The sequence below is a fragment of the Panicum virgatum genome, chromosome 3K (assembly GCF_016808335.1).
Source record: "Panicum virgatum strain AP13 chromosome 3K, P.virgatum_v5, whole genome shotgun sequence".
NCBI lineage: Eukaryota > Viridiplantae > Streptophyta > Magnoliopsida > Poales > Poaceae > Panicum > Panicum virgatum.
In genome coordinates, this window is record NC_053138.1 from 48018644 (window position 1) to 48030559 (window position 11916).

General features: G+C 42.8%; 2 protein-coding genes across 2 annotated transcripts; one reads left to right on the forward strand and one right to left on the reverse strand.

Annotated features, from left to right (window-relative positions):
• Positions 1-1063: 1063 nt before the first annotated feature.
• Positions 1064-3471, forward strand: LOC120699403 (L-type lectin-domain containing receptor kinase IX.1-like). The gene is made up of 2 exons (XM_039983388.1): positions 1064-2435; positions 2532-3471. The coding sequence occupies exons 1-2, from the start codon at positions 1099-1101 to the stop codon at positions 3250-3252; spliced, it is 2058 nt and encodes a 685-aa protein (XP_039839322.1). The 5' UTR covers positions 1064-1098; the 3' UTR covers positions 3253-3471.
• Positions 3472-5355: 1884 nt separating this feature from the next.
• LOC120699404 lies at positions 5356-11636 on the reverse strand. The gene is made up of 7 exons (XM_039983389.1): positions 11381-11636; positions 9660-9746; positions 9297-9542; positions 9012-9179; positions 7271-7324; positions 7045-7188; positions 5356-5979 (listed from the first exon to the last, which is right to left on the reverse strand). The coding sequence occupies exons 1-7, from the start codon at positions 11546-11548 to the stop codon at positions 5611-5613; spliced, it is 1236 nt and encodes a 411-aa protein (XP_039839323.1). The 5' UTR covers positions 11549-11636; the 3' UTR covers positions 5356-5610.
• Positions 11637-11916: the final 280 nt, after the last annotated feature.

Genomic DNA, 11916 nt, shown 5'->3' on the forward strand with positions numbered 1-11916 from the left:
TAGATTCATATTTAGGGATTAATTTAACTTTTAATAATAGCATAATTGGATAGTTTATATGCAAATATAGGGGCATATTATCATTATTTTTATCATAGCAAAGGTGGGTAATTTAGATACATTTTTAGGGGATTACTTAGTCTATTTTCATAATAGCAGAGGTTGATAATTTATTACGAAAGATAACAGATCCAATGATTATTATAATTAGAGTTGTCTGATTAATGGCCGAATATTTCTGATATTTATGAGAATTTCTGGAAATTCTATATTTTGTTAATAATGTCCGCCTAGGATTTTAGGTGGCTTCACGTGGGAAGTCTCCAATTAGTAACAGTATGATACCATCCCAAATACTCATGTTGCTATAAAGATATGAATAAGCTTTAGTTATATAATTATTTTAGCCTCTTCAACTTTGTAAGAGCTGATGAACACATAAACATCGTGTTTTTTGCCTTCTTTCTCCTAAGCTCCTCGCACTCACAATATCTCCCTAGTTGTATCCCACTATTTTCTCTAGGAGTACTCCGTTACAAAATCTCCATATAACTGTAGCCAAATTTCATATAAAAATGAATTTGTTAACCGGTCAAACAACCGAATCGTGGTCCAAAATTTCGGAAATTCACCCATTTCGCTTAGAACCGAAATTTTTCGCAATTCGAATCCCACAACCTCAACCCAAAACTTACTACTCCGAAAGTTACTAATTGTCACCACTTGTATGTCTAGACTCTAGAGTCGAATGTTCAACTCTCTTTGTTCTGTCAGTATCTTGAACTTTTGTTTCCTTCAGACACACGCATACACACATTCGCACCCCAAATTAAAGTGCTTTGACAACCAATGGACCACCCGTTCAAATTTTATCGTGTGAAGGATTCGTCAGACATGAAATCCAACACAACAAACTTCACTTACCTCATTGACCAATTCGCACGATTCTTCCCTTGACACGTTCAAGTCAAAGATAATACCAATCACCATCGACTCTAACCTTTAGCAAGTCATCAGAGGCTAGGCTAAGAATTACTTGGTCGTTGTTTTTGCTATCCCATAACCAACCACGTCTTCTCCATTAGCGCATTAGCCGCCATGGCTCATCGGCGGAGCTTTCTCATCCTCCTCACCATCGTCTCCTCGTTTGCCGGAGCTTCAGTGGTACTGGTTGCCGGCCAGCACTACACGGCATACGAGCCAAACTGCTCGACCACCGGAAACTACACCACCGGCAGCCAGTACCAGGTGAACCTCGTCAAGCTCATGAGCGAGCTCCCGTCGAGCGCCCTGGCCAACCGCGGCTTCCACTACGGCACCGCCGGCGAGGCCCCCGACACGGTGTTCGGCCTCGCCATGTGCTACAGCGTCCTCAACTGGACGGCGTGCGGCAACTGCATCCGGGCGGCCGCCGCCGGCGTGCAGCAGGCGTGCCCGTTCAGCCGGGAGATGAGCTCCTTCTACGACGAGGCCTGCATCCTGCGCTACTCCGGCGCGCCGTTCGCCGCGGCCGCCGACACCGGCGTCACCTTCTACGAGTGGGAGGAGGGCTCCGTCGTCGCCGACCCGGCGGGCTTCAACGCCTCGCGGTGGGAGCTGGTGGGGCGGCTCGCCGGCGAGGCCGCCGCCTCCCCGCTGCGGCTGGCGAACGGGAGCCTGGGGTACACGGACTCCCACGGCATCGCGCAGGTGCTGTACGGGCTCGCGCAGTGCACCAGGGACCTCAATGCCAGCGAGTGCAGCAGGTGCCTCCAATCCTTCCTCGCCGATGTGTCGATCTCGCTCCCGAACAGCACCTACGGCAGCGCCATGGGCTACAGCTGCTATGTGGCCTGCAGCGTCGGGGATGAGCTCAGCATCACCATTCCGCCGGCGATGACAGCGCCGCGGCCGCCGTCGAGGTCATCAGCCACTCCTCGCCCGGCGGCGTCTCTGGTGGCCGGTGTGGCCGTTGGCTCTGCTGCCTTCGTCATCTGCGTCGGCATCTCGATTTGGTTGCTGCTGCGTCGCAGCAGGAAAAGAGCAAGAGAGCGTGAACTGGATTTGCTCGACGATGACGAGCCCCTGGAAGACGATTTTGAGAAAGGGACCGGGCCGAGGAGGTTCCGCTACCGCGAGCTTGCCATTGCCACGAGGTTCTTCTCCGATGAGGAGAAGCTCGGGGAAGGCGGCTTTGGGTCGGTGTACCACGGCTACCTCAGGGACATGAACCTTCATGTCGCGATAAAAAGGGTGTCCAAGACCTCCAAGCAGGGGAGGAAGGAGTACATTTCCGAGGTGAGGATCATAAGCCGGCTGAGGCACCGCAACCTCGTGCAGCTCATCGGATGGTGCCATGGCGGCGGCGAGCTCTTGCTTGTCTACGAATTCATGCCCAATGGCAGCCTTGACACCCATGTTCACAGTCACCACAAAGTGTTGTCGTGGCCTCTCAGGTACCACACGTACTCATCATCATATAGCTAGGACTATCTTTTCCAGCGTTGTTTAAAAATTACTCAGTATGGTTTCCGTCATGTTGTTATCTTCAGGCATCAGATCGTGCTTGGTATCGGTTCTTCACTTCTGTACCTTCACCAGGACTGGGAGCAGTGCGTTGTGCACCGTGACATCAAGCCCAGCAACGTGATGCTGGATGCATCCTTAAACGCCAAGCTTGGCGACTTCGGGCTGGCGAGGCTCGTCGACCATAACCGGGCGTCTCACACCACGGCGCTCGCCGGCACCATGGGCTACATGGACCCGGAGTGCATGGTCGCCGGCAGCGCCAGCGCCATGTCCGATGTTTACAGCTTCGGCGTGGTGGCCCTCGAGATCGCCTGCGGCCGCCGGCCAATCGTGGTCCTTCAAGAAGCCAGCACCGGCACCGGCACCGACGAACCGACCACGATGCACCTGGTGCAGTGGGTCTGGGAACTCTACGGCCGCGGAAGGATCGTCGACGCGGCCGATGCTCGGCTGGACGGTGAATTCGACGACCGGGAGATGCAGCGGGTGATGATCACGGCGCTCTGGTGCGCGCACCCTGACCGCAGCCTGAGGCCGTCCATCAGGCAGGCCATCAGCGTGTTGCGGCTCGAAGCGCCGCTGCCGGTCCTACCGGCGGCGATGCCGGTCGCGATGTTCGTGCCTCCTGCTGTTGCCTCCCTTTCTGAATCTCTTGGTGTGACCGGTAGCTGCAGCGGCAGCTCCAGCGTTGGCACGACGCGTTCCAGTGCCGTTTTGACTGAGGCGTCGTCCTTGTTGAGATGACAATGCAACGTAGACGGATCAAATAACTTGGATTGTTTTGTGTTGGGCTAACGCTTTGTAGAACGAAGGAGTTATTTTAGTAGATGGACACTGACTTGTGAGCAAATTCCTGCAAGCTGGTCGTGGCGTGACATCAGTCTTTACGGTGGTGTATTATTAGTATCTTTTGCTAGGTCTGAGCGGCCAATTTGATCAGGAGCGTTGGACAGATTTTTGTCAAGTCTGACAAGGGCCAAAGTCATGCATAAAACGTGCTTTGTTTACTTTGACCTTAGCTGAATTTGCAAGGTGAGAGTAAATGCCATTAGTCTAGCTCACAAAGAAGCGGTAACACCCACCCATGAGTACAACGAAACCAAACACAACAATATCAATCCAGACTCCATAGATGCAAGCAACCAAACATGAGCAAATGTACTAGCGAAGCCAGGCTTAGGCTGACCTGGCTCCAAATCGTGACCAGGCTAGGATAAGCCAATGAACCAAACAGACCCATAATAGTCTAGTACCTAATCCAACATTTGGTACAATGGGGCCATTTGTTTACCTATCCAATGGGAATTTCGAGAAATTCTTTGCCGATGGGATGTGTCCAGAAAAGTTGTTGTATGATAAATTCCTAAAATGAAAATAACACATGTTTTAATCTAGGAGAAATCATTAACAATGCTGTTACGACAAAGTGAGAGTAAATGCCATTAGTCTAGCTAGAAAGCAATCTCCAGATTGCAAAGGGGGAATAGAGTGTCAAACTCAGTGGACAGGTCACCAGGCGCCAGGGAAAGTCATTAGTCTGCTAGAAACCCCAACAGATTTAGAGCCAGACTCTGTCAATATAGCCTTTTGTTTCTCTCATAGCCCATTATTTACTTGGTTATTGTGAGTCAGACCTATGATTTGGGACATATATAGGTTGGTATAATTTGCCATTCTATAATCTATATTGATCAACTAGTTGAGTTTTTCTTGCGCGGCATGAATAAGTCATTCAGTCAATTAAATAAAAAATAAAATTACAAAATCTTAGAACGTAAGTTTGGGACCATAATGATTTAAATGAAGGCACGGTCAACCAAAGTTTCAGTTCTCTTCAACTTCTTGAACTTGGATTTTATGAATTTTTTGTGTGCTGGGGGCCGATGACATGGACCCAAAGTTTCCTCTTAACTAGATCTGACATGACTCTGTGGGTTTTGTTGAACCCAGGGATTGCAGTGTAGGCTCTGGCATCTGTGCTGGAGGCCAGCGCCCAAGGAGGAATGGATCCTCGACGAAGGCTGATAATTAAAGAGGGTCGCCATCATCGTCACCGGGAGGTTCACCGGAACCTCCGCAGGCGACCGATGTGCGAACGTTTGCTGTATTCCACGAAGACCCTCAAGCGAGATGATAGCAAGTTGCCACAGAAGGATTCATAGGGCCTCCAGTGACCCATGAGGCCCTGACGGTCAAGCAAGAGAACCACCTTCGCAAAGGCGTTCTCACTCAAAAAAGACTTAGTAAGCGCCCCTGCTGTGTGTAACTCTGTATGTACGGAATATGCTGGAATATATGCCTTCTGGCAAGGGGGAAAAAGTATGACTGAATTTGTGTAACCGTACCCTGTAATATATAGGGGTGCTCGAGCTTTGATAAAGGTAACATTTCCCAACATTGTGCTACATCTATTTTCATGGGTGGCTATGTACATTGCCAATCAGTCTTCGGAAATCGATTTGTAGAGACGCTTAAGGTTTCAGCCACCTCTAGAGCTAGTTGGGCTTTCTAACCACATTTGAAAATAGAATGCATATCAAGAGGGGTGGCCAAAACCATCAACCCCCTGTAGAAATTGGTTTCTAAATATTTGACATATTTTTAACACTATCTTGATAGACGGTTCTTGATTGACCCATCTTTTAAAAAATGGCATATTTAAAAGTCATTTCTTCACTAGTGTTGTTTATTTATATATCTTTATATTAAGTAAATATAACCACATTTATTGACTCAAAAAAAAATTGTCAGTCTTTAAAGATCCTGTCGGTCGAGTCTCTTTGCTGCAATGCCTATACGATTGACCGCAAAATACGTTCTTATTCCATATTATTTCAGAACATGCTGTGAAAGGTGAATGCATCTGCTCGTGAAAGCTTTCAAACTTGATCATATACATCTTACAGATGTTGATGGATACATAGAGATTGGCCATTGCAGGGCCGTGTAGTACATGGATATGCATACTACTTGCATTAATATAGACCCTAACACTTCTTATTGAGCGTCATGTAGTGAACTATAACGCATTATATTGCTAAATTGGTACTCGTCGTGTGTCAACGAGATAGTTTTGCTTTCAAAGTAGTTCAACTTTTTTTACTATGGGCAGTTAGGATTCTTGCCAGGTCCCCCAAAGTAGATGTACCTGCCCCAGTTGCTACTGGTACCACTTTGCACATTATAGCAGTTGCTGTCTGGAGCTATCAAGTTCACACCACTTGGATCTCTGAGGGTGTTCGACGAGTCTACCACTAGCAAGTTCTTGATGTGACTAGCCTTGCCAAATCCTTCGTTAGGAAAGTGTCCACTACCCATTTGAGTGGAAGTCTGGCCAGCGTCAGGTGAGGCTACCTCGCCGCCCCACTCAACAGAGGAGGCACTATGTTGCAAGGTCGTGAAGATCGTGGATGGCCAATAACCCACGTCATTGCCTCCCACTTGTAGCCACCAATTGCCACTCTGTGGGTCCTGCAAGCGAAATGTTAATTGGGAATTCAATAGTCAGAATCAGACATCAGCAAATTAATTAATGTGAGTTTATTTGTTTCTTTATAGGCGTGATGGGCAAACTCTTCCCTTTTATTGCAATGGAATAGAAATGCAGCATCATTAAACGTGTTCCACAAAAACTTTACACACATACACACATTAAAGTGTGCAAATCATTACCACAACCACCACATAAGACTTTAAGAGAAAGCTTTCTCTATGGTAAATTCGAATCAACATGCATGGGTCTTATTTTCCATGCAAGCACATAATATGAGAAATTCTTTTGTAGAACATGTTTGCAGAACTCAGTATATACTTGTTCCGGTGGAATTACACTGAGGGGCTTATTTTAAACATTTTTTCTAACACGCCAGCATGAATGCCTTGTCGTACGTTGTTCTAATTGTATAGGCATGAATGAGCTGACTGGGTTCAGTGTTTAAGTTGTTAATTCAAATATGATATGGCTAATACATGTGCACAGTCTATTCATTTGTAAAGCAATTGTGTCAATAGGAAAGTATAGCGTAGAACTTGAGAAAACTGTAAAACAGTAAACTACTTGAGTACTTTGTACTTGCTAATAGACGTAACTTGATCATCAAACAAGATAAAGATGGTTGAAACTTCTATGCATTATCAAGGGTTGAGATTTGTTTGTTTCAGCATGTAAGGCCTTCCTCAAAAGAAAATATTAACTGCTGGGTCAGGTATCGGAGCAAAATGTGAAACATATACAAGGGAACACAACACTATTAGAAAAAAAAGCTTATAGCACCAGGTGACATGAGCCATAGGTACCGGTTTTAGAACGGGTACTACATAACCGGGACTAAAAGTCGCAGTCTTTGGCACTATTTTACCTGGTACCTAAGGCTCTCTTTAGTACCGGGTGAAAGTTCCACCCGGTACCTAAGTATTTTGGTCAAAAGTCACAAATGCTATGGTATTTGACAACACACATACCATATGATCGGAGCCATATTATTAAAGAAGGACAAATAAGCATACTATATGCACATTATAATGAATTGTTTTTACCTTCCAAGCCATAATATCGATGTCATATTGTGTGCCACCATAGGTGGAGTCTGGGGACAAGGTACCACCGATGGCGATTTGAGTGTTTGTCTGGACAAACCCTGAGCATAGGTTGTAACATCCTGTGTGTTCGTATGCATCCCGCTATAATATTCCAGATCGATAGAAAGTTAGTACCCTTATCCCAACCTTAATGAAAACAGATAGATTGTGATGTTTATCTTACAGTCCAGTAGATGAAGAGTCTGGTGTTGCTATCCCCATACATACCTGGGTAAACCTGCAATTTTGTATAGCACAACTTAGCTTACTGCATCATTAAAGAATGCTGAGGGCTTATATAATATCACGGGTGGCTATATATCGCCCGTGCTACAAATTCTGTTTCCATCACCTGAAGGATATTATTTGGTGTATCTTAGCTCCAATTCAGCCCAGCAAACAGTTTCGGCCCAATAGTCCTTTCAGTTCCATGCACATTGAAGGAAATGCATGCATATGCAAGTGTTTTATTTCTCTAGTTGATTTATTATGCATGCGCAGAGCATGCATGCACCCATCCAAGCAGAGTTGTAGATTGCTGATTCTAGCCCATGCAGCCATATAGCTCATGTTTGGAATTTGATGGTAGTTACTTCTTCTTTTTCCTTTCTTTATTTTTTTATTAATTTCCTTCCTTCATCTTTCTCTTTACTTTTCATTTTTTATTATCACTATAAGCCTCCATTTGCAAAAACTTTCTTTTGCTCTATTTTCTTTGCATCTTCTTATTATCTTTGGAATATTATTTCTTTAGTAATATTTATTTCATTTATATTTTTTCTTCTCCATATATTATATAGATATTTTCTTTTTCTTTCTTCTCATTTTGTTCTACTTAACCAATTTTCCTTCCTTGTACCTTTTATGTTTATTTACTTTCAGATTTAATTAATTTTATTTTTTTAGCATTAGTTGATCTTGCATTTTTTATTATTTTATTATTTTATTTATTATGAACCGCGTGCACATATTTTTTGAACTATAATTTATTCCTTTATAATTTATATCAACCATGATTGTGTTTATACATAAATGAACATTAACATATCAGTAGTTAAATGTTGTAATAGTAAAAGACTATTTGTTCAAATTTAAGAGTGAGTCACACTCAATGTACACTAATTTATTTGAATTCTAGACTCATTAGTTAGTGTGTGAAATGATTTATTTACTTTATATAACAATTTATTTTAGCTCGTGAATAGCTATAAACAACTTTTTCTGATGTAGAAGCATTTGTTCTTCATGTAAAACTATTTATTTGCATGTAACTAATTTGTTTCCAACATCAAATTATTTATTCGCTTTGTATATTAAATTGTTCCATAATGTTGACTTATTTGCTCGTGATATTCGTTTTTGATTATTTATTCAATATAATCAGATGTTTGTGATGTGTAATTTTTGTTCGTAGTATATTATTATTGGTTTGTTACCTATAATTTTGTTGTTCGTAAAAATATTTATTTGTTTGTGTAGCAAAATTAATTATTTAGTATTAAAAATTATTTTTAAAAAATATCGTGCAAACATAGGCAAGTGGAATATTGTTTTGAGATCTTATTATAAGAAAGTTAGTGGTGTAATCAAAATCTCATTTAGATAATTCGTTTACGATTTATGGCTTTTTTAATTTTCAAATTTGAGTGCATGTGGGGTGACATGATCAGTCTGGGCTTTCTTGCATACATGCAGATCTTTCGGGAGAAACATTCTGTTGAGGTGGGCTTTAATGGGCCAGAATAAAGCAAACTAATGTCTTCACCACTTTGTTGTATGCCCATCTAATAATATATCCTTAAGGCGGTGGTTCCTCTACTTATCACCTCAAGTGATACATAGACATGCCCTATAATATCCTGATGCAAAAAAAACAAGCAAGGCAAAAAATACTGCAGGTATTGTGTTTCCACTTCAGGTCTGACCTGCCATCCAGCTTCAATGGTATTGAGGTCGTTGCCACTGTAGGAACCTGCGCTGACCCAGAACTGTGACAAGCTGAAATCATTTGCCCGAGCAATTGTTGGTTTCCACAAATTGAAGGAGGCTTTGGTTCCATAGCATTTAGTATCCTGTGCAGCTGCTACACCATACTGCTCCATGGGAGAGAAAATAAAGTTAAATGAGCAATTGTAGAAATAATCGTACGAATCAAAGAGGAAGATTATCAATAAACATATGACAGTGATTCTTGAATGAAATTTTGTTACCTGGTGCCCTTTCACTGCATTTGGCGTGTCAGGGCGATTTATGGAATTGAGGTTCGGAATACTCCTGGGCCTCTTCTTGCCATACATGCTGATAGAACTTGCCCTTAGGACATCCTCCACCATGGTTCTTCGTATTGGTATGGTGTTCTCATGGCACTTTCCATTTTGATGCCATGTTTGGGTGATTGGATGGGAGGTACTGTTGTAGTTTTGATATAGGCTTCTAGGGTGGTAAGATGGCCGCATCTGAAAGTTGATAATTCAGTGATATAATGATACATGGTTGATGGTGGTGGCCACTGCATATTTTCTACACCTCGGAGATATGGAAATAATGGAAATTAGGGTGCTGGAAAGAGAAACCTGGATAGTATGGTTCTTGAGTAGGGGATGATCAAATGCAGGTTGTTTGGTGATGTCCACACAGTCTATAATATCTCCATCTGGGCTCTGTTAATTTCTCAAAATAAGTGGTTGGAAGTTGGAACAAAGTTGAAAAATGCAGGTTGTTTCATATTGTAAGTATTTTTTTTAATTTTGTTCATTTTCAGGCTTGTCAAAATTTGACCAAGTTTACATAAAATATATTAGCATATGTAATATCAAATAAATAGGCCGTCAAAATTATTTTTCATGGCACATCTAGTTTGATGTTGTATGTTTGCGTATTTTTTATAAACAACTTGTACGAAATAGGAGAAGTTTGAATCAGCACAAAGGTAGTAAAACAAATTAAAATTTGTAATGGATGGAGTTGTAGTAAATATCAGACAAATTGTCATGTTTAAAATCTTTGCTGCAGCATTCCTGTAAAAGTAGCCGTCTATGATTGAAATGTATTTCTAGAGATAGCCAAATTGAGAAAAATGCCAGCAGAAATGCGTTACCACGGGAGGTCCTAAGAAGACGTACGTCTTAGTACTGATGCTATATGACGTCTTTGTGGCACTCATTGAAATTGGTAGGGTCATGAAGTTTTTATGGGATTGGCTGCTAGCATCCAGAAAATAATCTATCTATCAATGTAACTATGGAAACAAGGATTACGTGTGCGCTGCCTAAGGGGTTATTTGGATTCCTAAGGGCTTAAAATAAACCATATCGCATCGAATATTTTGAAACCAATTAGACAGACTAAATATAAGGTAATTATAAAACTAACTGCATAAGCTTAGGGTTCATTCATGAGACGAATCTATTAAGCCTAATTAATCTATGATTAGCTTATGTTTACTGTAGCATCACATGAGTGATCCTAGACTAGTTAGACTTAATAAATTCGTCTTGCGAATTAACATAAGGGTTTATGGAATTTATTTTATCATTAGTTTATTTTGTCATTAGTTTATACTTAATACCCAATGTGATGGGGCTTAAAAAGTAAGCCCACGGGAACCAAACACCCCAAAATTCTTTGTTAGAATGGATTCTATACAAGATTTGCAAAATAAATTAAGGTCCCGTTTGGCATAGCTCAGCTTCACAGTTGAAGTTTTTTTTTTTGAAAACAACTTCACGAACAGCATTCTTCTTGGTGAAGCTGAACGTTTTGAAAAAAACTTGTGGCAAAACAGATTCACCGACAGCTTTATGCATGGCTCACCGAGAGAAGCGGGGTGGGCTCATGCCCCCACTACCGCTGCTCGGACCCCACCTAAAAATTTGCACCTATTCAAGGATGAAAGATTATGAGATAAGGTCCTGAGATTGGGATTATAAAAAAAAAAGGTCCTGAGATAGGGAAATGATAAGAGTTGTGAAAATCAACTTTTTAATATTAAAGTTTTTTTTCAGCTTCACCTCTCTTTATTCCTTTGTGCGAGCATAAAAAAACGAGCTTCAACCATGAAGCTGTTTTTGAAAAATGACGTTTGGCAAAAGAAAAAGAAAAAGAAGAAGATAAAACAGTTCACAACAACCCGATCATGATGCTGTTAATTGGGAAGGTAGAGCACACTACAGCTCCGTCATGCATGCATCGGTACGGTACCTGTATTTTTATAATAATAAATAATAGCATGATGAATGCATGCATGAAAGTCAAGCTACTGAACACAGGGCTTGTTGCGTTTAAAACCATCTACCTCGATGGTTGCGAGAGGAGGCTTGTTAAGCCTCCTGAGCAGGCTTTCCACCTCCTGCCGCTGCTCCACGGACACCCCGGCAGTCGTCCTCGCCGCCGAGCCCTGTCGGACGAAGAGAAAACCGAGAGCCACGACGAGGGCGACCAAGCACGTTGGCAAGGCTGCCATTGGGCACCCTACTACGTGCAGTTGTTACTAATCTTTAGCTTGTGCTGCTAGCTGTGTATAGTAGTGTGTGCAGTGTGCGTAGAGCAGGCCGAACTTCATGGCCTTTTATAGGGGCTCGAGATCGAGTGGCGACGACGTCCATGCTCGCCGGCCCGGCCGGCTCTGGCATGTTATTGTGGATGCGTCAAAGTATTTTCTCATGCCGTATGCTTAACGTTCGTAGGAGAATGTGCTACGCTAAAGGTGTCCGTGTCAGGTTCATGGAATGTTCATCACCGGACGACAGGAGAGAGGAGCGAGACGTCGTCGTCGACGTGCAAGCCCCGTAGCATGCGGCAGCTCCATTGAGCCGATCGATCTTATCTACA

Bases quoted from the DNA above. Each gene is read 5' to 3' on its own strand.
- LOC120699403 (XM_039983388.1), top strand. From the start codon at position 1,099: ATGGCTCATCGGCGGAGCTTTCTCATCCTCCTCACCATCGTCTCCTCG. The intron at 2,436-2,531 runs GTACCACACGTA...TGTTATCTTCAG, and splicing joins GTGTTGTCGTGGCCTCTCAG to GCATCAGATCGTGCTTGGTA.
- LOC120699404 (XM_039983389.1), bottom strand. From the start codon at position 11,548: ATGGCAGCCTTGCCAACGTGCTTGGTCGCCCTCGTCGTGGCTCTCGGT. The intron at 9,543-9,659 runs GTTTCTCTTTCC...ATCAACTTTCAG, and splicing joins TCAAGAACCATACTATCCAG to ATGCGGCCATCTTACCACCC. The intron at 9,180-9,296 runs GTAACAAAATTT...CCCATGGAGCAG, and splicing joins ATGCAGTGAAAGGGCACCAG to TATGGTGTAGCAGCTGCACA.